At 35.8% G+C, this 24,292-nt stretch overlaps 1 protein-coding gene across 6 annotated transcripts in view; it reads left to right on the top strand.

Annotated features, from left to right (window-relative positions):
* Positions 1–24,292, top strand: part of LOC308608518 (lysine-specific demethylase 6A-like) — a 185,527-nt gene that overhangs the window by 120,054 nt on the left and 41,181 nt on the right. For 3 of the 6 annotated variants that reach the window (XM_081221705.1, XM_081221703.1, XM_081221707.1), the window contains 5 exons: positions 216–350; positions 803–958; positions 2,894–2,989; positions 3,600–3,911; positions 20,642–21,414. In XM_081221705.1, coding sequence (XP_081077831.1) covers positions 216–350; positions 803–958; positions 2,894–2,989; positions 3,600–3,911; positions 20,642–21,414 — 1,472 coding nt within the window. Of the gene's footprint in view, positions 1–215; positions 351–802; positions 959–1,503; positions 1,600–2,893; positions 2,990–3,599; positions 3,912–20,641; positions 21,415–24,292 lie in introns of all 6 variants that reach the window. The other 3 variants (XM_081221708.1, XM_081221704.1, XM_081221706.1) reach the window with 3 other exon arrangements.

Genomic DNA, 24,292 nt, shown 5'->3' with positions numbered 1-24,292 from the left:
CATGGCAATTCTGAAAAACAGAACTTAAGCTTTGTTCTGATTCTTGCAAGTATATTCTAGTTGCCCTCTTTATACTTAGCATATATCTGAAACCCCAAATTTATAATCTGCTTTCTTTAAAAAATAAATACCTGTTACATTGAGGAAGTTTTGGTGGACTTGCTATTACTCAAGTAGTCCTGTGTTAAATTTGCTTTTTACATAATTTTTCCTAGGCTCAGTTGTGTAACCTTCCACAAGGTAGTCTACAGAATAAAACTAAATTACTTCCTAGTATTGAGGAGGCATGGAGCCTACCAATACCCGCAGAGCTTACCTCCAGGCAGGGTGCCATGAACACAGCACAGCAGGTGAGAAGTTGGGTTATCTTCTGTAGGTGCCCAGCTTTAAGGGTTCTTTCCAGTTGATAGTGATCAGACCTAAATTACAGTAGAATTGGCTTTTTAAAAACATTTGAATCCTTCATATCTAATTACAAAGGGATTTTAGATCAAAATAGAACTTCCTCTGATATGGGAAGAAACTTGGGTTACCAATTTAAAACTTTTGTATAGTTTCATGATTTCAAAAGGGATTTTATAAGGGACTGTTATACAGTGGTTTATTTAATGTTTTAAAAACCAAGTTTTTCAAAAGAAGATACACATTCCTCCATTGATGCATCATTTGATTTTGATTTTCAGTTGCAATCCATGATGTCCACGTAGTTTTGAAAGTATGCAGCTTATAAAGTTTTGTAATTTGAAGGCATGAATTAAGAATATGTAGAACCATATTTTTGTTTTACTTCTGTGATCCTCAGGCTTACAAAGTTCATCATCCAAATACTGAACCTGTATTAGGCCTCAGTCAAACGCCAATTTCACAACAGCCCTTGCCAGTACCCATGATTACTTCTAATGAAGTAGATGACCTGTCCAGTCCTGCCAAGAGGAAAAGAACATCTACTCCAACAAAGGTATATATACATTTTAGAGAAATGGAAAACCCAATGAGAAGTGAAGCTAAAAGTCTGTAATTGTGCCTGTCTTAAATTTTTAACTATGTACATCAGAGACTGAAAAGATTTTGTTATTTTGCTATTATAAGCAGTATTTCCTACCCTGAAATTGTAGCATCATTTATAGAAAGTAGTGATAGAAATATAGAAAGTTGTGATAACTTTATGTTCATCAAGTCATTTTATTCATTTCCCTGGTTTTATGAATTTAATGTACTTTATACCACCACTTCAGACATTAAAATAAATTAAGTGTTGGAGTTAGTTTTCAGTCATTTTTAGATACGAGCCTTTTAAGGTGAAGTTAAAGAATGAATAACAATTCAAATTCATAATTTTCCAAACTGATTATACATTAAAAATTTTTAAATGATTTTAAAAGATAAGCTTTATTTATGTGTAAATACTCCAATTCCTAGTCATTTGGTATCTCACTAGTCATAATTATTGGTGTATGAGTTTAACCAAGTATTTTTTAATTTTTACAAATAAATTTTCCTCAGAATAGTTCTGAGAACTGGAATAGTGGCCATACTGTTTCACATACTTCAGTACAGCAACAAGTTCATTCATGGTGTTTGACACCACAGAAATTACAGGTATGAAATATTCTTTTCATGGTTTTAACACCATGTTTTAATGCAGTCGAGGTAGTAAACTTTAGGCTTTTCTGGGTATTCTTAAAATTGAATGGCAGTAAGCCATTCAAACATGGTGTAAATTAATACGTATATAAGTATAATGAGCTTATATTTTTCAGAGGAATAGAGATCATAATTCATTTTTGTTTTTTACCTTTTTAAAACAAGCAATATATTCATGTTTGAAATTTAGAATTATTAGAGGGCTTCCCTGGTAGCACAGTGGTTAAGAATCTGCCTGCCAGTGCAGGGGACACAGGTTTTAGCCCTGGTCCGGGAAGATCCCACATGACGCAGAGTATCTAAGCCCGTGCACCACAACTACTGAACCTGTGCCCTAGAGCCCATGAGCCACAACTACTGAACCCGCATGCCACAACTACTGAAGCCTGCGCGCCTAGAGCCCTTGCTCCCCTGCAAGAAAAGCCACTGCAATGAGCAGCCTGCGCACCACAGCGAAGAGTGACCCCCGCTCGCCGCAACTGGAGAAAGCCTGTGCATGGCAACAAAGACCCAACTCGGCCAAAAATAAATAAATAATTAATTAAACTTATTTTTAAAAACCCGAATTATTAGAATATAGGGTGCACAGGTATAAAGAGTTCTTCCAGTTCCTGCCTCCATCCACTTAATTTCCCTTTCCTACAAATAATCAAAAGTTTGGGACTTCCCTGGTGGCGCAGTGGTTGAGCGTCCGCCTGCCGATTCAGGGGACGCGGGTTCGTGCCCCGGTCTGGGAAGATCCCATGTGCCGCGGAGCGGCTGGGCCCGTGAGCCATGGCCGCTGAGCCTGCGCTTCCGGAGCCTGTGCTCCGCAATGGGAGAGGCCACAACAGTGAGAGGCCCGCGTACTGCAAAAAAAAAAAAAAAAAAAAAAAAAATTCCTCGGAAGCCACATATTTCAACTGGTTTTCTATTGTTGGACTTTTATATCATTTCCAGTATTTTATAAATGATGTTGCTCTTAAGCATTGTTGTTATAACACATCTTACAGTTAAACAGCTTTCTCTTTGAAGATTGTGATTTCCTCTGCATGTATTTAACTCAAAACATAAAAATTACCTTCTTCAGATGAATTCTTGTTTTTTTACTTTTTCTTAGCTTTTTGTAAGGACTTCATTTTGGGACTGATTACTTTTGGTTAGAAATCACTGTATTTCACTTCAAAATTTCTGAGTTTGTAGTCTTTTCAGTGACACTTTGCCTGATAGTGACTTATTTATTTCTTTGAATACTTTTTCATTTTTCCAGCACTTGGAACAGCTGCGCGTAAATAGAGACAATTTCAGTCCGGCACAGAAACTGATTCTGGGACAGTTGGAAACTCAACTTGTCTTAATGCAACAAGTATGTATACCATTTTCATTCTGATATTTATCATTATATTAAGTATTTTTCTTGAATACAATATATTTTTAGAGTTTAATATGTATTTCTACTTCCTATGTGTAGTCAATAGAATTTATATATCTGAGCTTCAAATATCACTAACGGACAGTTCACTTTCTTTAAATAGCCACAAATTAGTTTAGAAAATAACAGCTAGTATTTTACATTTTTTTGCATATTTCAGGTGTGTTCTGTAGGCTTACTTTTATTTTTTTATAATTAACAAAATATTCATACTGAGGTGGAGATGTTTTAAGGATTGTTATCAGGGATTTGGTATAAATGTAATGGAATGGCTGTTTGAAATCCCCTAGTTTATGATGGGAAATAAGGCCTATAAATTACTAAGTTATAATTTTCAGTGCTTTCTTTTGCCCTTATACCACTAATGAGAGCTTTCTTTAGCTTATAGTGAAAAAGGTTGTGCTTTACCCATATGAACATAGCATTTCATTTCTAAAATGTATGTTTTTTAATCTAGAGAGATTGACTTTTATGATAAAGTTAGGAATGTATTGATTATACATTTCAAAGTCATACAAGCAGGTTTTCTTTTTTGTTTTTGAAGATGAGACAAACAGGACAAACTACTGTTCTACCCAGAGTACCTAGTGTCTCTCAGCTTGAAGTACGCTCTGCTTGTTTTGAAAAGCCTTTGTCCAGTGGACCTTTTTCTGCAGGCGATACTCCTTGCGGCACATCAAAAATGCTAGGGAGTACAGACAACATTTTGGTAGGTGATAATTATATAACAGGAAGTGGAAGTAATGGAAATGTGCCTTATCTGCCGCAAAACACACTCACTCTACCTCATAATTGCAAAAACCTGAGCAGCAGCACAGAAGAGCCATGGAGAAAACAGCTATCTAACTCCACTCAGGTAAAAGAAAGATTAGCTGCTTTGTTATTATATAGTAGTTTTTCTTTAACTTGTATACATTTTGAAGAGAAGAAATTAAAATATAAGAAATATTATCTTTAAAAACTAATTTTAAATAATTCACAATTATCTGAGAATTTTGTTAACCGTATTAATACTACATTGTCAGCTCATCTGTGCACGTGAGTGTATTTCTTTATCCAGTATAAATTAATATACATAAATTAGGTTACTGTAGATAAAGGCAAAGAAGGAAGAAAGCACAGCCTTATAATTTTTTTAAATCCTATTGCTTAATGAATTAAGGCATCATGACCATGTTTTTTTTTTGTTTTGTTTTGTTTTTTTTTTGCGGTACGCGGGCCTCTCACCGCTGTGGCCTCTCCCGTTGCGGAGCACAGGCTCCGGACGCGCAGGCCCAGCGGCCATGGCTCACGGGCCCAGCCACTCCGCGGCACGTGGGATCCTCCTGGACCGGGGCACGAACCCGTGTCCCCTGCATCGGCAGGTGGACTCTCAACCGCTGCACCACCAGGGAAGCCCATGACCATGTTTTTTAATTGCAGGTATTTAATATCTGCAAATATTTTCTTCATATAATAAGTGCTCTGTGAAGTGTTTATTTTAATGTGGTAAAAAGACTAATAAGGTTTCACTAACAATAAATTATAATAAAATGTGACTTGCATTATGCAGAGAAAGTAGCTTAGGTGAGAACCAAGATGTACAGTCGCAGAAAACTGAGAATTTAGAAGGGGAAAGGCAGTACAGATGTAGCTACAGTGTAGTTTATGAAGAGGGGACACAAAGGATGCAGCTTAATTTGTGAAGGGCAAATAGGAGTTATTAAAAGTTTTGATGTAGAGATAGGAATTTCTTAAACACCCTCTTCTTTAAATTTATTAATTGACTACATTTTAGAGCACTTCTTAAATGGTTTATAGGAAATTGAGCGAAAAATACAAAAAGTCCCCCAATGTTCCTGACCCATGGTTTCCGCTATCCTGAACATCTCATAGTAATGTGGTACATTAGTTACAAGTGATAAGACAATATTAATGCTTCATTGTTAATTAACCCCCATAATTTACATTCTGATGCACTCTGTTGCACATTGTGTAGGTTTTCACTGGTGTGTATGACTTACAACCCCCTTCAAAGAAATACAAACTAGATTCACTGTCCTAAATGTATCCTGTTCTCCATCTCTTAATTCCTCTTGCCTCCCTTAAATGTGTGGAAACCACAGATATTCTTATTGTGTATATAGTTGCCTTCTCCAGAATGTTATAGTGTAAAGCTATTATAAAAATTCACATGCAGATTTGTTTGGACCTAACTTTTCAGGAGACTATTATCAATACTTTTGTAAGAAACTGACAACTGTCTTCTAAAGCAGAGTCCCCAGCTCCCGGGCTAAGGACTGGTGCTGGTCCGTGGCATGTTAGGAACTGGGCTGCATAGCAGGAGGTGAGCAGTGGGCAAGTGAGCGAAGCTCCATCTGTATTTACAGCCGTTCCACATCACTTACATTACCACCTGAGCACCGCCTCCTGTAAGATCAGTGGCAGCATTAGATTCTCATAGGAGTGTGAGCCCTACTGTGAACTGCGCATGTGAGGGATCTAGGTTGTGTGCCCCTTATGAGAATCTAATGCCTGATGATCGGAGGTGGAGCTGAGGGGGTGATGCTAGTGCTGGGGAGTGGCTGCAAATACAGATTATCATTAGCAGAGAGGTTTGACTGCACAGAGACCATAATAAATTGTTTGCAGACATATCAAACCCCTATCAGTGAGTGGCAAGTGAAAACAAGCTCAGGGCTCCCACTGATTCTGCATTATCGTGAGTTGTATAATGATTTTATTATATATTATAATGTAATAATACAAAGAAGGTGCATAGTACATGTGATGCGTAGGAATCATCCTTCCCTCCTCCCCTGTGGAAAAAGTGCCAAAAAAGTTGGGGACCGCTGTTCTAAAGGGACTTTGATGTTCATTTGCCTCTCACAGTGGCTGAGGCTTCTTTTTGCTCTAGCTTCTCCCACCAATTGAGAATTGCTGATTTAGTTCAGGCAGACACAAATTACCATAGGTTGGGTGGTTTATAAACAACAGACATATATTTGTTATACTTCTGGAGTCTGAGAAGTCCAAGATCAAGCCTTTAGCAAATTATAATGTCTTTTGAGGGCCCTCATCCTTTTTCATAGTCAGATCTCTTACAGATAGCAAAGGATCAACCTCTGTGGTTTGTTTTATAAGGCACACAGATTCCTTTCTTAAAGGCTCTGCACTTTTAAGCTCATCACCCCTAAAGGCCTGCCTCCAGATACCATGAGGACTGAATTTCAACATAACATTCCTGGGGACACGTTCAGTTGATGGCCTTAGTGTTTGGGATTTTAGTAACTCTAATAGAGAGGTAGGGGTATCTCATTTTTAAAATTTACTATTGCTAATGATTTTTGAAGCATCTTTACATATGTTTATTTGCCATCTGTATATGTGCCTTGGGGAGCTGCTTGTTTACTTCTTTTGCCCATTTTATTTTATTTTATTTTATTATTATTATTTTTTGTGGTACGCGGGCCTCTCACTGTTGTGGCCTCTCCGGTTGCGGAGTGCAGGCTCAGCGGCCATGGCTCATGGGCCCAGCCACTCCGCGGCATGTGGGATCTTCCCAGACCGGGGCACGAATCCGTGTCCCCTGCATTGGCAGGCAGACTCTCAACCACTGCACCACCAGGGAAGCCCTGCCCATTTTATTATTGGGTGGTTCATTTAACTATTAAGTATTAATAGCTTTCCCCCCTGTATTTTGGGCAACTTTTTTTTGTTGTTTTTTTTGCGGTACATGGGTCTCTCACTGTTGTGGCCTCTCCCGTTGCGGAGCACAGGCTCTGGACACACAGGCTCAGCGGCCATGGCTCACGGGCCCAGCCGCTCCACGGCATGTGGGATCCTCCTGGACTGGGGCATGAACCCGTGTCCTCTGCATCGGCAGGCGGACTCTCAACCACTGTGCCACCACCAGGGAAGCCCTGGGTAACAGTTTTTAATAAGATATGTCTTTTGTAAATATAGTTTCACTATCTCCATTTGTCTTCTCACTCTATGATAGTGTCTTTCATAGAGTAGAAGTTTTAAATTTTAATAATGTCCAGCTTATCAATTCTTTTTCATGACCATATGTTAGAAGTGTATCTAAAAAGTTATCGCCATGCCCAAGGTATCTAGACATTTCCCTTATGTTTCATACTTCTGCATTTTATATTTAAGTCTATGACCCACTTTGAGTTAACTTTTGTGAATAGTGTGAGATGTGTGCAAAGATTCATTTTTTCAAATGTGGATTCTCATTTGTTCCAGCACCACTTGTTCAAAAGACAATCTCTAATTCATTGTATTGCCTTGCTCCATTGTCAAAGATCAGTTGACTCTATTTCTATGGGTTTATTTATCTGGTGTATATTTAGTTCCATTGATCATTTGTCCTTTTTTTTTTTTTTTTTTTTTTGCCAATACCATTCTCCCTTGATTAGTTTAGCTTTATACTAAATCATGAAATAAAGTTGTGTCAGTTCTCCAAATTTTTTCTTCTTCGACAATGTGTTGGATATTTTGGTCTTTTGTGTCTTCGTATAAACTCGAGAATCACGTTAACATTTATAAAAATAATGGTGGAATTTTACTTTGCGTGCATTAAGTCCATAAACCAAGTTTGCAAGAACTGATATCTTAAGAATATTGAGTTTCCTATTGATGAACATGGAAACTCTCTCCAATTATTTCTTTTATTTATTATTATTTTTTTTCGTCAAAGCTTTGTACTTTTTTCACATAGGTCTTGCATGTATTTCATTGGATTTTTCCTTAGGTATTTCATTTTGGGGCAATTGCTAATATAGATTGGTACTATGATTTTAATTTGAAATTCCACTTGTTCATTACTGGTATCGGGAAGTGATTAACTTGTGTATTAACCATGTGTCTTGCAACCTTGCTATATTTATTATTAACCTTTCTTATTATTTTTCTTCATTCTTCTAATTTCTGCATGGGCAATTATGTCACCTTTTAACAAAGAGAGTTTCTTTTCTCCCTTTTTAAACTGTATGCGTTTTACATAATTTTCTTGTTTTGTCACGTCATTTGACTTTGAGTGTGCTGCTGAAGGACTGGTGAGAGGGAACATCTTTTCTTACTTTGTGATCCTATTGGGTAATGCTTTGAGTTTCTCACCTCTACATATGGTGTTAGCTATAGGTTTCTTGTAAATATTCTTATCAAGTGGAGGAAGTTCCTCTCTATTCCTAGTTCCGTGACAGTAATTTTTTTTTTTTTTTTTTTTTTTGCGGTACGTGGACATCTCACTGTTGTGGCCTCTCCCGTTGTGGAGCACAGGCTCCGGACGCACAGGCTCAGCGGCCATGGCTCACGGGCCCAGCCGCTCCGTGGCATGTGGGATCTTCCCGGACCGGGGCACGAACCCATGTCCCCTGTATCAGCAGGTGGATTCTCAACCACTGCGCCACTGGGGAAGCCCCGTGACAGTAATTTTATCATGCACAAGTGTTCAATTTTTGTCACTTCTTTTGTTGCATCTGTTATCATGATCATGTGATTTTTCTTTTTTAGTCTGTGGATGTGTGCTGTACTGTAACAATTGATTTTCTAATGTTGAATAAACCTTGCATACAGTGGATAAATCCCAGTTTGACATCGTGTATAAATCTTTTTCTACATAGTTGGGTATGATTTGCTGATCATTGCTGGGGATTTTTGTTGAGGTTATATTGGTCTGTAGTTCTCTTGTAATGTTTTTGGTAATGTCTTATAATGTTTTGTTATTAGGGTAATCATTTTCCTTACCTCATAGTAGAGTTGAAATACTGCCTCTGCTTCTATTTTCTGGAATAGATTGTAGAGCACTGGCATAATTTCTTCCTAGAGTTTTGGTGAAACTCATCAGTGAACTCATCTGGGCAGGGTTGTGCTTTATGTTCTGGAAAGATGTTAATTGTTATTCAGCTTAAATAGTTACAGGTTTACTCAGATTCTCCCTTTCTCCCAGTGCTATTTGTGGTAGATTGTGTCTTTTAAGGAATTGGTCCATTTCATCTAGGTTATCAAACCTGTATGTATAGAGTTAGTATTCCTTTATTTTCCTTTAGCGACCATGGGGTTTGTAATGATGTTCTGCCTTTTATTTCTGTTATTAGTAATTTTTGTCCTGCTGGGGTTGGTTGCTTTTCCCCCCCTTTATCAATTTGTTGATCTTTTCAAAGGGCCAACATTTTGTTTTATTGATTTTTCTCTTTTGAGTTCCTATTTTCAATTTTTTTAAATTTCATTTTTTTATACAGCAGGTTCTTATTAGTTACCTATTTTATATATATTATTGTGTATATGTCAGTCCCAATCTTCCAATTTATCACACCACTAGCCCCCAGCCCCCCGCCACTTTCCCCCCTTGGTGTCTATATGTTTGTTCTCTACGTGTGTCTCTATTTCTGCCCTGCAAACCAGTTTATCTGTACCATTTTTCTAGGTTCCACATATATGCGTTAATATACTATATTTGTTTTTCTCGTTCTGATTTGCTTCACTCTGTATAACAGACTCAAGGTTCATCCACCTCAGTACAAATAACTTAATTTCATTTCTTTTTATGACTGAGTAACATTCCATTGTATATATGTGCCACATCTTTTTAAAAAAATTTAATTTAATTTAATTTTTTATACATCAGGTTCTTATTAGTCATCCACTTTATACACATCAGTGTATACATGTCAATCTCAATCTCCCAATTCATCCCACCACCACAACCACCCGCCGCTTTCCCCCCTTGGTGTCTATACGTTTTTTTCCTACATCTGTGTCTCAACTTCTGCCCTGTAAACCGGTTCACCTGTACCATTTTTCTACGTTCCACATATATGCATTAATATACGATATTTGTTTTTCTCTTTCTTACTTACTTCACTTTGTATGACAGTCTCTAGATGCATCCACGTCTCTACAAATGACCCAATTTCGTTCCTTTTTATGGCAATATTCCATTGTATATATGTACCACATCTTCTTTATCCATTTGCCTGTCGATGGGTATTTAGGTTGTGACCATGACCTGGCTATTGTAAACAGTGCTGCAGTGAACATTGGGATGCATGTATCTTTTTGAATTATGGTTTTCTCTGGGTATATGCCCAGTAGTGGGATTGCTGGGTCACATGGTAATTCTATTTTTAGTTTTTTAAGGAACTTTCTTACTGTTTTCCACAGTGACTTGTCCATTACATTCCCACCAACAGTGCAAAAGGGTTCCCTTTTCTCCCCACGCTCTCCAACATTTGTTTGTAGATTTTCTTATGATGCACACTCTAACTGGCATGAGATGATATCTCATTGTAGTTTTGATTTGCATTTCTGTAATAATTAATGATGTTGAGCACCTTTTCATGTGCCCTTGGCCATCTGTATGTCTTCTTTGGAGAAATGTCTGTTTAGGACTTCTGCCCATTTTTTGATTGGGTTGTTTGTTTTTTTTTAATATTGAGCTGCATGAGCTGTTTATATATTTTGGAGATGAATGCTTTGTCCGTTGATTTGTTTGCAAATATTTTCTCCTGTTCTGAAGGTTGTCTTTTTGTCTTGTTTTTAGTTTCCTTTGCTGTGCAAAACTTTTAAATTTCATTAGATCCCATTTGTTTATTTTTGTTTTTATTTCCATTACTCTATTTGGTGGATAAAAAAGATCTTGCTGTGATTTATGTCAAAGAGTGTTCTTTCTATGTTTTCCTCTAAGAGTCTTATAGTGTCTGGTCTTACATTTAGGTGTTTAATCCATTTTGAGTTTATTTCTGTGTATGATGTTTCATTCTTTGACATGTAGCTGTCCAGTTTTCCCAGCACCACTTATTGAAGAGACTGTCTTTCCTCCATGGTATATCCTTGCCTTCCTTGTGATAGATTACTTGACCATAGGTGTGTAGGTGCATCTCTGGGCTCTCTATCCTGTTCCATTGATACATATTTCTGTTTTTGTGCCAGTACCATATTGTCTTGATTACTGTAGCTTTGTAGTATAGTCTGAAGTCAGAGAGTTTGATTCCTCCAGCTCCGTTTTTCTCCCTCCAAATTTTTTGGCTATTATGGGTCTTTTGTGTCTCCATACAAATTTTAAGATTCGTTCTAGTTCTGTAAAAATTGCCAGTGTTGGGCTTCCCTGGTGGTGCAGTGGTTGAGAGTCCGCCTGGCAATGCAGGGGACACGTGTTCGTGCCCCGGTCTGGGAATTTCCCACATGCTGCGGAGCAGCTAGGCCCGTGAGCCATGGCCGCTGAGCCTGCGCGTCTGGAACCTGTGGTCCGCAATGGGAGAGGCCACAACAGTGAGAGGCCCCCATACCGCAAAAAAAAAATTTGCCATTGTTAATTTTATAGGGATTGCATTGAATTTGTAGATTGCTTTGGATGGTATAGTTATTTTCACAATATTGATTCTTCCAAGAATCAATCAATCTTCAATCAATCCAAGAACATGGTATATCTCTCCATCTGTTTCTGTCATTGATTTCTTTCATCAGTGTCTTATAGTTTTCTGAGTACAGATCTTTTGCCTCCTTAGGTAGGTTTATTCCCAGGTATTTTATTCTTTTTGTTGCAATGGTGAATGGGATTGTTTCCTTAATTTCTGGGTCTGGTCTTTCGTTGTTACTGTATAAGAATGCAAGAGAATTCTGTGCATTAATTTTGTATCCTGCAACTTTACCAAATTCATTGATTAACTCTATTAGTTTTCTGCTGGCATCTTTAGGATTCTCTATGTATAGTATAATGTCATCTGCAAAGAGGAATAGTTTTACTTCTTTTCCAATTTGTATTCCTTTTATTTATTTATTTATTTCTTCTCTGACTGTCGTGTATAGGACTTCCAAAACTATGTTAAATAATAGTGATGAGAGTGGACATCTTTATCTTGTTCCTCATCTTAGAGGAAGTGCTTTCAGTTTTTCAGCATTGAGAATGACGTTTGCTGTGGGTTTGCCCTAAATGGACTTTATTATGTTGAGGTAGGTTCCCTCTCTGCCCACTTTCTGGAGAGTTTTTATCAGAAACGGGTATTGAATTTTGGCAAAAGCATTTTCTGCATCTATTGGGATGATCATGTGGTTTTTATTCTTCCATTTGTTAATATGGTGTATCACTTTGATTGATTTGCGTATATTAAAGAATCCTTGCATCTCTGGGATATATCCCACTTGATCATGGTGTATGATCCTTTTAATGTGTTGCTGGATTCAGTGTGTTAGTATTTTGTTGAGGATTTTTGCATCTATATTCATCAGTGATATTGGTCTGTAATTTTTTTTTTTTGGTAGTATGTTTGTCTGGTTTTGGTCAAGGTGATGGTGGCTTTGGAGAATGAGTTTGGGAGTGTTCCTTCCTTTACAGTTTTTTGGAAGAGCTTGAGAAGGATTGGGGTTGTTAGCTCTTCTTTAAATGTTGGATAAAATTCATGTGTGAAGCCATCTGGTCCTGGACTTTTGTTTGTTGGAAGACTTAATCACAGTTTCAGTTTCATTTTGCTTGTGATTTTTGTGTTCATATTTTCTATTTTTTCCTGGTTCTATCTTGGAAGGTTATACCTTTCTAACAATTTGCGCATTTCTCCAGGTTGTCCATTTTACTGGCATAGAGTTGCTTACAGTAGTCTCTTTTGATGCTTTGTATTTCTGTGGTGTCCGTTGTAACTTCTTTTTCATTTCTAATTATATTGATTTGAGTCCTCTCCCTCTTTTTCTTGATGAGTCTGGGTAAAGGTTTATTATCAATTTTGTTTATCTTCTCAAAGAACCAGCTTTTAGTTTTACTTTTCTCTGCTATTGTTTTGTCTCTATTTCATTTATTTCTGCTGTGATCTTTAGGATTTCTTTACTTTTACAAACTTTGGGTTTTGTTCGTTCTTCTTTCTCTAGTTCCTTTAGGTTTAAGGTTAGATTGTTTATTTGAGATTCTTTTAGTTTCTTGAGGTAGTATTATATTGCTATAAAATTGCCTCTTAGAACTGCATTTGCTGCATTCCATACATTTTGGATGGTCATGTCTTTGTTGTCATTTGTCTCTCTAGGTTGTTGTTTTTTTAAAAATTTATTTACTTTATTCATTTTTGGCTGTGTTTTGTCTTTGTTCCTGTGTGTGGCTATTCTCTGTTGTGGAGAGAGGGAGTTACTCTTTTTGGCGGTGCGTGGGCTTCTCATTACGGTGGCTTCTCTTGCTGCAAAGCATGGGCTCTAGGCTCACGGGCTTCAGTAGTTGCAGCATGTGGGCTCAGTAGTTGTGGCTCACAGGCTCTAGAGCACAGGCTCAATAGTTGTGGGTCACAGGCTTAGGTGCTCCGCGGCATGTGGAATCTTCCTGGACCAAGGCTTGAACCTGTGTCCCCTGCATTGGCAGGTGGATTCTCAACTACTGTACCACCAGGGAAGCCCTCTAGGTAATTTTTGATTTCCTCTTTGACTTCTTCAGCGATCTCTTGGTTATTTAGTAACATATTGTTTAGCCTCCATGTGTTTGTGTTTTTTATGTTTTTCCCTGTAATTTATTTCTAATCTCATAGCATTGTGGTCAGACAAGATGTCTGATGAGATTTCAGTTTTTTAAAATTTACCAAGGCTTGATTTGTGACCCAAGATGTGATCTATCCTGGAGAATGTTCCATGTGCACTTGAGAAGAAAGTGTAATCTGATGTTTTTGGAGGGAATGTCCTATAAATATCAATTAAATCTATCTGACCTATTGTGTCATTTAAAGCTTCTGTTTCCTTATTTATTTTCATTCTGGATAATCTGTCCATTTAACAAGTGAGGTGTTAAAGTCCCCCACTATTATTGTGTTACTGTCAGTTTCCTCTTTTTTTTTGAGGTACGTGGGCCTCTCACTGCTGTGGCCTCTCCCGTGTGGAGCACAGGCTCCGGACGCACAGGCTAAGCAGCCATGGCTCACGGGCCTAGGTGCTGCATGGCCTGTGGGATCCTTCCGGACCGGGGCGTGAACCCGTGTCCCCTGCATCGGCAGGCGGACTCTCAACCATTGCCCCACCAGGGAAGCCCAGTTTCCTCTTTTATAGCTGTTAGCATTTGCCTTATGTATGGAGGTACTGCTATGTTGGGTGCATATATATTTATAATTGTTATATCTTCTTCTTGAATTGATCCCTGGATCATTATGTAGTATCCTTTCTTGTCTCTTGTAACATTCTTTATTTTAAAATTTATTTTATCTGATGTGAGTATTGCTACTCCAGCTTTCTTTTGATTTTCATTTGCATGGAATATCTTTTTCCGTCCCCTCACTTTCAGTCTGTATGTGTACCTAGGACTGAAGTGGATCTCTTGAAGATAGCATATAAATGTGTCTTGTTTTTGTATCCATTCAGCGAGCCTGTGTCTTTTCGTTGGGCCATTTAAACCACTCACATATAAAGTAGCTATCAATATGTATGTTCCTATTATCATTTTCTTAATTGTTTTGCATTTGTTTTTGTAGGTCCTTTTCTTCTTGTGTTTCCCACTTAGAGAAGTTCCTTTAGCATTTGTGGTAGAGCTCTTTGGGGGTGCTGAATTCTCTTAGCCTTTGCTTGTCTGTAAAGCATTTGATTTCTCCATCAAATCTGAAAGAGATCCTTGCTGGGTAGAGTGATCTTTGTTGTAGGTCCTTTCCTTTCATCACTTTAAATATATTGTGCCACTCTCTTCCAGCTTGTAGAGTTTTTGCTGAGAAATCAGCTGTTAACCTATGAGAGTTCCCTTGTATGTTATTTGTCAGTTTTGTCTTGTTGCTTTTAATAATTTTGTCTTTAATTTTTGTCAGTTTGATTACTGTGTGTGTTGGCATGTTTCTCTTTAGGTTTATCCTGCCTGGGACTCTGTGCACTTCCTGGACTTGGGTGGGCATTTCCTTTCCCATGTTAGGGAAGTTTTCGTCTATAATCTCTTCAAATATTTTCTCAGCCCTTTCTGTCTCTCTTCTGCCTTGGGACCCCTATAATGCGAATGTTGGTGCGTTTAATGTCCCAGAGGTCTCTTAGGCTGTCTTCATTTCTTTTTTTTCTTTATTCTGTTCGGAGGCAGTGAGCTTTTCACCATTCTGTCTTCCAGGTCACTTATCCGTTCTTCTGCCTCAGTCATTCTGCTGTTGATTCCTTCTAGTGTAGTTTTCATTGCAGTTACTCTATTGTTCATCTCTGTTTGTTAGTTCTTTAACTCTTCTGGGTCTTTGTTAAACATTACTTGCATGTTCTCAATCTTTGCTTCCATTCTTTTCCCGAGGTCCTGGATCATCTTCGCTATCATTATTCTGAATTCTTTTTCTGTAAGGTTGCCTATCTCCACTTCATGTAGTTGTTTTTCTGGGGTTTTATCTTGTTCCTTCATATGGTGCATAGTTTTCTGCCTTTTCATCTTGTCTATCTTTCTGTGAATGTGGTTTTTGTTGCACAAGCTGCAGGATTGTAGTTATTCTTGCTTCTGCCGTTTGCCCTCTTCTATTTTCATTTTTATTGACTTTATTTTTTATTCTTAATACTTCTTATGCTCTTACAATGGATTTAATTTGCTGCTCTTTGGGATTTAATTTTGTTTTATAGTGGAAACTTAGATGATTCTTTTCTTTTTCTGTCATATGTATTGATTGCTGTAAATTTCCCGCCAGCAACTGGTTTGAGTGCATCTCACAAATTTTATGAGTTTTTTGTGTTTTCATTTTCAAGATGGCCAGTATGGCTGAGTATTGTGACCTAGGGATAGATAGATAGCTTTATGAGTTTTGAGTAAGAACGGTTAGGTAGACCTTTTTTAGTTATATCCATGTTTATAAAGATACTGAGTTTCAGTTTTGTGAGGGGGGAAAAATGTATGAGAGTTTTGAATGGATGAATGACATGTGTTTATTTTTCTCTAATAGTATGTTGAGGTACAGTTTATGTACACTTTAATAAACCTATTCAAATAACAGACACACAACAAAATATATTTTGTAAATGTTTTGGTTGTATGTCTGTTGCTATAATGCTGTTGAAAAAAGTTTCTTCATAAGTTGCAATCCATTCCCTCTTCAGTCCCTGTCCTTGGGAACCAAAAATTTGCTTTATGTCTTTAACATTTACTTTTATGGGGATCAAAATGAACAGAATCCTACCTTTTCGTGTATGTGGTGCTTTATTATTGCATTGCATGAATATATTTTATTTTTTAATCTATTTATTAACTTAAGAGTATTTGTCTTTTCTGGTTTCAGTCATAAAAATTATCAGCAGTGCTGATATGAACATTTGTATAAAAGTCTGTCTGTGGATATGTTTTCATTTCTTTACTTGGAGTCTGTATGACTGGAGTCCCTGAGTTATACGATAAAATGTTTAAACTGTTTAAGGATTTTCTGAACTCGTATCCAAGTGACTGAACCATTTTCATTCCTAATAGCAATGTATGAGGCCACACTTATTCCATGTACTTTTCTACACCTGATATTGATAGTTTTTTATTCTAGCTGTATAATGGTTCATGATAAGCTTTAATTTATATATTTCTAGTAACTAATATTTCCATGTGCTTATTTGCAATTTTGATATTTAGGCCTTCTTTTTTAATGATGATGATGTAAATTTCATTATGTTTTGAGTGCAATTTCTGTTTGAGACATAGGTTTTGCAAATATATCTTTCTAGTGTTTAAGTTGTATTTTCACTTTGTTAGTAATGTCTTTTAAAATGGAAAAAATTTAATTTTGCTGAAGATCTTTTTTCAAAGGTTTTTAAATTTAATGTTTTTGTTATTACATATAAGAAATCTTTGCCAAAACCAAGGTTTGAAAAATTTTCTGCTGTATCCTCTTATAGAATATTTACAGTTCTATTTCACACTTCGTTTTTTTGTTAATATTTGTATATTTTGTCTGAATATCCAGTTATTTTAGCATAATTTATGAAAAACTTTTATTCTTTCCACCTTGCCAACATAGTCAGAAACTAACTTACCCAGTTTGCAAATGTTTTTTTCAACTCTGTTTTGTTCTGCTAATCAATATTTTTTTTCTTAATAATCCTATATTGTCTTTATCCCTGTAACTTTATGTTTTGGAATTTAGATGATATAGCTCTAACATTTTAGTTATTTTAAAAGTTGATTTGATTTTGCTGTCTTTTTTGTACCTTCATATAATTTTTTGGCTCAGCATGTCGGTTTGTACCAAAAGTGCCTACTGGCATTTAGTAGGGATTGTGTTGTATATATAAGTCAAATTATTAATTTTTCTGAGCCAGCAACATAGTAGCTTTCCATTTACTTAGTTCTCTTTTAATTTCTCAACCATGTTTTTATGTGATTATGAATACAGTTATATTCTTGATTTATGTTCAAATCATTTCCTTAAGGTATTTTGTAATTACTGTTGTAATTTCCTAATTTGGGGTGTTTAGAATTCTGTTTATTTTTCAGAATTTCAGTATCTCTGAGATTTTATTATTTTTGACACTGGTATAATTCCATTTTGTTCAGGGAATGTATTTTGTTTGATTTTAATTCTTATAATTTTAGTAAGAGTTGTATTTTCTTCTAGATTGTCATGTGAACTTGAAAAGTAATGTGTTCTTTGGTATTATTAACACCAACTTGCATTGGCTACTGTTTGCACTGAATATCATTTGTCATTCCTTTACTTTCAGCATTTTTATATCTTTGAAGTTAAATGTCTCTTGCATACTACATATAGTGGGATATTGATGTTTTTAACCAGTCTGACAGTCTTTGCTCATTGGCGGGGAGAATGTTCAGTCTATTTGTGTTGAATGTTGTTGTTAACATTGTCTTAATTTCTACTTCCTCCTTTGTTCTTTGTTTTCTAGCTATGTCCCATCTGTTTTCTGATCTTCTCTTCCATACTTACTGCCTTTTTTGTATTTAGCAAATATTTGTTGGTATATCTTTGAATTATTTAAATGTAGAATAGCAGCTTTCATTTTCTCTGCCTTCTTTGTGATTTTATTGCCATGTGTATTAATAAATATGTGTATAAACCTAATAATGCAGTGTTTTAATTGCTTTAACATTTGTATGTTTACAAGAAAAGAAATTAAAAAAAATACACACACACACAGTCTTTTACACCTATCAACATTTAAAAATTTCTACTGCTGTTCTTTCTTTGTGCTCCTGAGGTATTATGTAATGTCATTTGCTTTCAGCTGAATTATTTCTGTTAGTATTTTTTTGATGTTCCTTTTACTCTGTGCTTGCTGGTGCCTTTTTTAAAGAAGTGTCTTTCTTTCACCATTATCTTTGAAGTATACTGTCACTTTACATAGAGTTCTCACTTAGCGTTCATTTTCTTACGAGTATTTTGAACATGTTATTCCACTGATTACTAGGTTTCATGTTTTATGAGAGTCTTGTTTATGATATCATTTTACCTTTTAATACGATGTCATTTTCTTTGCTGCCTCTGGATTTTCTCTTTGTAGCTTTTAGCAGTTTTATTATGATGTTTTAGGTGCAGTTATTGTGTTTACGGTATTTAGCATTTTTCTGAACTTTTTGTAACAGTGTTTTTCATCAGTATGAGAAGTGTTCTGCTTTCGGTTCTTCATATATTGTGTTTGGAGTCTGTTCCTTTATACTTAGCCATGTTTTATTTGATAACTGGTCATTTTTAATCAGTAGGCTTTCTGTTTTCTCTTTCTGACCTTTTAAAAACTCCATCTTAGTAATTTGCTTGTTGAGGGCTGTCCCCTGAAATTTGTAGCCATTATGTTTTGTTTTTACTTTTAAATATTAATGATTTTCCCCTTTGTACATAATAGATTAGTGGTCTGCTAATTATTAGGGCCTGTGTTGTGTTTACAGTCCTTCAGTTGAATATTGACCGTCAGTTCAGGAATACATTGAAAGTTGCAGTTAGTTCTCAGGTTTTCCCTTTGCTTTACTGTACCATGGATTCCCTGTAAAAGAATTTATCAGCTTAAAACACTTTGATTTATAGGTAGAGGAGTAATAATATTGTTACTTTTTAACCTGGCTGCTTATTTTCTAATTATTTCATTTGTCAGTCAGTTTTGATGATCATGAATGAACTTTTGATTTCCCTACCCACATCCGTTTTTAATGTATCCAGCGTGAAAATGGTTAGTGTATAGATAATATTTCTGATTAAAAATTACTTCAGGGCTTCCCTGGGGGTGCAGTGGTTGAGAGTCCTCTTGCCGATGCAGGGGACACGGGTTCGGCCCCAGTCCAAGAGGATCCCACATGCCGCTGAGCGGCTGGGCCCGTGAGCTATGCCTGCTGAGCCTGTGCGTCTGGAGCGTGTGCTCTGCAACGGGAGAGGCCGCAAGAGTGAGAGGCCCGCGTACCGCAAAAAAAAAAAAAAAAAAAAAATGTTCAAGGTGTTTTAAATGGTACAACTAGATACTGGATTTTCAAACTTGGCCTGATCTCAAATTTTAAGTAGATGACTGAAAGTGACGTTTGTGTATTTATAACTTGTGAGTTCATTTTTTATTAATATGCAGGTTATTACTGACACATTTCATTTCACAATGAAGAAAAAGGCTTTTAGCCTTGTTATGGAACTAATTACTATTTCAGGAAGTAGCAATTCTAAAATTTTCTCTAGGGCTCTGAGGTACCACTTAATATGGAGTTTTCAGTAAGAAATACATTAATGTATTATAATATTTCTAACTTCAGAGAAGTTACTAGTTTTCATGTCTGTTGTTTGTTTGGAAACTATTAAATTATTCTTTTACTGTTCCCATGACTTTAATTAGTGTTGCTGGTAATTATTTTTTTAGTTACTTTGTCAATAAAATATAATGAGTATCTTCTTAGGGCAGTTTATGCCATCAAGGACAAATTTCAGGTAAAAATAGCATGATTTTTGTTCTGTGAAATATCTTTTCTCTGGTTTCAAACTTTTACTAATTTTGAAAATCTGCCTCATCACAATGTTTTAATAGGATCAATATATTCTCCTAATTATGTGAATTTCAGGAAAAGTACTATCCTCCAGTCAAGTGCGGTGGGGACACTGCACTTAGAATGTCTTTTAGGATTGTGGGGTGTCAGAGAATGAGGATGGAAATCTGTATAAGTTATTCCTTGGAAAAAATTCATAAATTTTATAGTTTTGCTTCTTTGAGGATATCTCCTAGATCTACATTATGGGTTCAGTGGTAATTTTAAAGGATTAATAAATATACTTTCTATGTTTAACATAATGCATTGTATATTGGTTTATTTAGTTTGTGTTCATGGCTTTAATTGGTAATGACCATATGCATGGTTTTCCATATCTAAATTTACTGATAAATTTCTCTTAAGATGAAAATGTAAGAATCTGAATTGAATAATAAAAATTCTCAAAGCGTTATGTGAAGAAACATATTGCCACACTAATAAATGAAATCAGTTAAGCAGCCCAGTTATATAATTTTACCTAAAGATTACTAACCACTTCAATCAGCAGATTGTGGAAACTTTTAAAAATAATTGTTAGGATTTTGGTTATATTATGTTTCACAATTTAGTTGTTTAGTTTGTTTGCTTTCCTTTTATTTAAAAATTTTAACCCTCCTTATTGTTCTTTGTATGCATTGGGAGTTTGCATAATATTCAGTTGAAACCCACAACATTGGGTTTTTAAAGTCTTATTTCCTTTTTTTTAGGGGCTTCACAAAGGTCAGAGTTCACATTTAGCAGGATCTAATGATGAACAACCTTCACTTTCCACTGGTCCTGCCCAGTATCTCCAGGCGGCTAGCACTAGTATTCAGAAACAGACTGGACATAGAATGCTGCCTAGCAGTTCAACACAGGGAACTGCTTTCAATCACCTCTCCTCTCATATTGCTACCTCAGGTGGACAACGAGGCATTACCTTTACCAAAGAGAGCACATCTTCAGGAAGTAGATCTTCAGTGCCTGAAATAAGCAGGCACACTGGAGAAACACTTAATGGTTGTGCTCATGGCAAGGGACTTTCTAATCATGTTCAGCAGCTGATGGCAGAACCTGTTTGCAATCCAAACCATGGAGATTCTACATCACCAAATTTAATTTCGTACAATCCTCAGATCTCTACCTTGTTGGTTGGAAAAGGCAGTGACAGTATGGTGACTGGAGCTTGTGACAAAGTCAATAATATTCATCCAGAAAGTCATGCAAAGACTAATACTTCTGTTGCCTCTTCACCCTCTTCAGTCATATCAACCACAACACCTTCTCCAAAATCCACTGAGCAGACAACCACACATGGTATTACCAGCCTTAACAGTGCTCACATTAGGTTACAAACAATTAATGGAGAGGGGCTAGAGAACTCACAGAGCTCTAATAAAAGAGACCTGCCTACAATTAGCCAAAAAACTGATCATCACATCATACCATCAATGTCTGTGTCCATATACTCAAATTCCACAGAAGTTCTGAAAGCATGCAGGTTAGTATGGGAAAGTGTATCACAAAGTGAAAGTAGTTGGCTCCTGACTTGATCAGAAAACTGAAATAATATTTTATTTTATAAGAAATAAAAATTACATAAAAGGTGATAATATAGTCACTTGTCTAAAATAACTTTCATATCTAACTTTGTTATACCTCAATATTATGGTTATATCATATCAGTGTGTCACATGTGAAAAGCATTTTTCTACAACCTGCTTTCTCTGAGAGGCATGTCTGTAGTGTTACTGATCTGTTATTGGAGTTGTTATTGGCTTCTCTGTGATTGACCTTACTCTGGGGATTGAAACCAGAGAATGGGTTAAATTATACTTGGTAGAAAACTGCAAAGCCTGGGAAACCTTACCGTTTGTTTTCTTTCTGGTAACATTTTGTGTGACTCTAGAAGAGGTTATAAACTAATAAGTAGGAGGGACAAGAGAAAGGAAGAAAGGATTGAGAAATGTTAATGGACTACCTGGGAAGAGAAGCCATATTCTGCTATTCTTAGAAGAATGGGCCTCAAAAATTTATTTCTTGATTGGTTTTATTGCCTTCACACTAAAAAGAAGACTCAGAGAATGAGGAACACTTTCTTTGATATTGTGAAACTGTAGATTTCCACATTCTGCAGATTCAAATCCACCTTTTTTGAAAACAGCTTTATTGAGATATAATTCACATACCTCATAATTGGTCCCTTTGAAATGTACAGTGCAGTGGTTTTTAGTGTATTTTCAAATGTGTGCTAACCATCACCACTGTGAATTTTTTTCAGCACCTGTTATACAATTTTTAAAGTAGTGTTTTTATTCTGTTCATGTTAAACAAAATAAAATCTAATCTACAATTAAGTAATAAATTACTTTATTTCTCACAGTTACTCATAAATGTTCTGTATATGAGAATAAAACCTGTATGAAGGTTTGTTAGAATGCCACGGGTAATGCTTCTGTACAATTTTCTAGAACATAACATTTGAAATTTGCATAATAATATACTATTTTAAAAAGGTCTTTCTAATTAAGATTGAAATGAAATAAAATAGAAAATATATACCATTTACTATGTAACCTAAAGATTATTTTTTAATCTAACTTGACTATTTTATTTAATGCAGGTTTTGAATTTCAAATGTCAAAAATATTCTTGATTAATGACTATCTCTTCCTGAAACTAGCAGGTTTTATGTGTCTTCTGTATTGCTGAAACTAAAACATGTTTAGATTTTTGAGGAACTTACATTATTTTATTAGAAGGCATCACCAGTCAACCACTGAGTAAATTCTAAACTGAAAGACTTTAAAATATTTATATAGTTTGTACTTGCAGTGACCTGGGGTAGAGTAATAGAGAAATGGAAATAATTATTATTTTGTGAAAATATAATTAAAATTAAGAAGTTTTTGTCTTTCATTGTGGATTAAATTTTAATCTTCCCACCTTATATTGGAAATGTATGTAAACATTTAATTCAGGGTAACATTCTTAATTTTTGGCTCAGAAACTAGTAAAAGCACTTTTGCCTTATTACTGCAGATGTGTAAATTTATGTTTATAAGTTGCAAATTACTTTAAAATGCCATAGATTCCTGTGGTTGTGGTTCTTCCAGTAGATATGCCTACCAATTTACTAGTGAATGGATATATAACCTTCCACCATCTCCAACAACTGTAAAGCTAAGAGCAAGGAATAGAAAATAAAGGATGGAGGAAAGACAATAAAAGGACATGCTCTGAAAATTGAGGATAAAATTATTATCAAGTTTAGAGAAAGAGCCAAGACAGCAAATGGTACTGTCCTGTGGGGACCAGTTGTGTTAACTGATAGTGGTGTGTTCTTTGCAGGACTCAGCATTCAGATTAGTTCAAAGAATCATAAGTGTGAGAGTATAATCTCACTGATTAAGAAACTTATTGAGGAAAAAATCTAAATTGTATATGAGTTATCTGTAAAGCACCTTTCATTTTTTTTGTATTTAAGTGTTGTATTTAAAAGTAAATTTAAAGTAAGATATTTTAAAGTAAGGTATTTAAAAAATAATTTTTATGTAGTACTACATTTCTGCAATAATGAGGTACCCTTAGTCTTTCCCACTTCCATTTTTTTTCCAACTTCATTTCTTTTCTTGTTGGATTTTTATGGTAAAAAGTTTCTCTTGAAGAGCAATGGAGTCAGGGACTTCTCTCGTGGTCCAGTGGTTAAGACCTCACCTTCCAATGCAGGGGGTGCAGATTCAAGCCCTGGTCGGGGAGCTAAGATCCCACATCCCTCTTGGCCATAAAAACCCAAAATATAAAACAATCAATATTGTAACAAATTCAATAAAGACTTCAAAAAATAATCCACATTAAAAAAAAAGCAGTCATACCTATTTAGAAGTTAATCTGTTTTCTGTTATTCACAGCCCTATCCTTATGCATTAGGGTTGATAGGTATATTAACAGAGAAAAAACTTATGGTTCCTTTATTTTTGAAAACATGTATCAGTTCTTTTTGGTAAATATCTGTGTAGTCTGATTTGGCCACCATTGATAGGGTCATACTAAGGAATCATTAGATTTTATTTCATTGAACTATTTGAGCAGTTTTCTCTTTTGTCTATATTTCTCATAAGTTTTTTAAGCATTGTTAAAATTTTAAACTGCTGTTGTTTCATTCCTTCTGGTTGCATTTATAGCATCTTTGCTTCTGTTAAGATTTTAGATTTTAAAATGTAATTTCAGCATTTCAAGTGACTGGTTAGTTTTGGCTCCCTTGATAATTCTTCATCTCCCCCCCACCACCCCTTTTTCAAATCTATTTTTACTTTCCATTACTTGACTTTTCTATATATTCATACTTTATTCTGTTACAGGACCATAAAATCCATACA

The sequence above is a fragment of the Mesoplodon bidens genome, assembly GCF_964165515.1.
Source record: "Mesoplodon bidens genome assembly, chromosome: X".
Lineage (NCBI taxonomy): Eukaryota > Metazoa > Chordata > Mammalia > Artiodactyla > Ziphiidae > Mesoplodon > Mesoplodon bidens.
The sequence above is the reverse complement of the archived record's forward strand: the minus strand, read 5'-3'. Positions and strand labels throughout refer to the sequence as shown.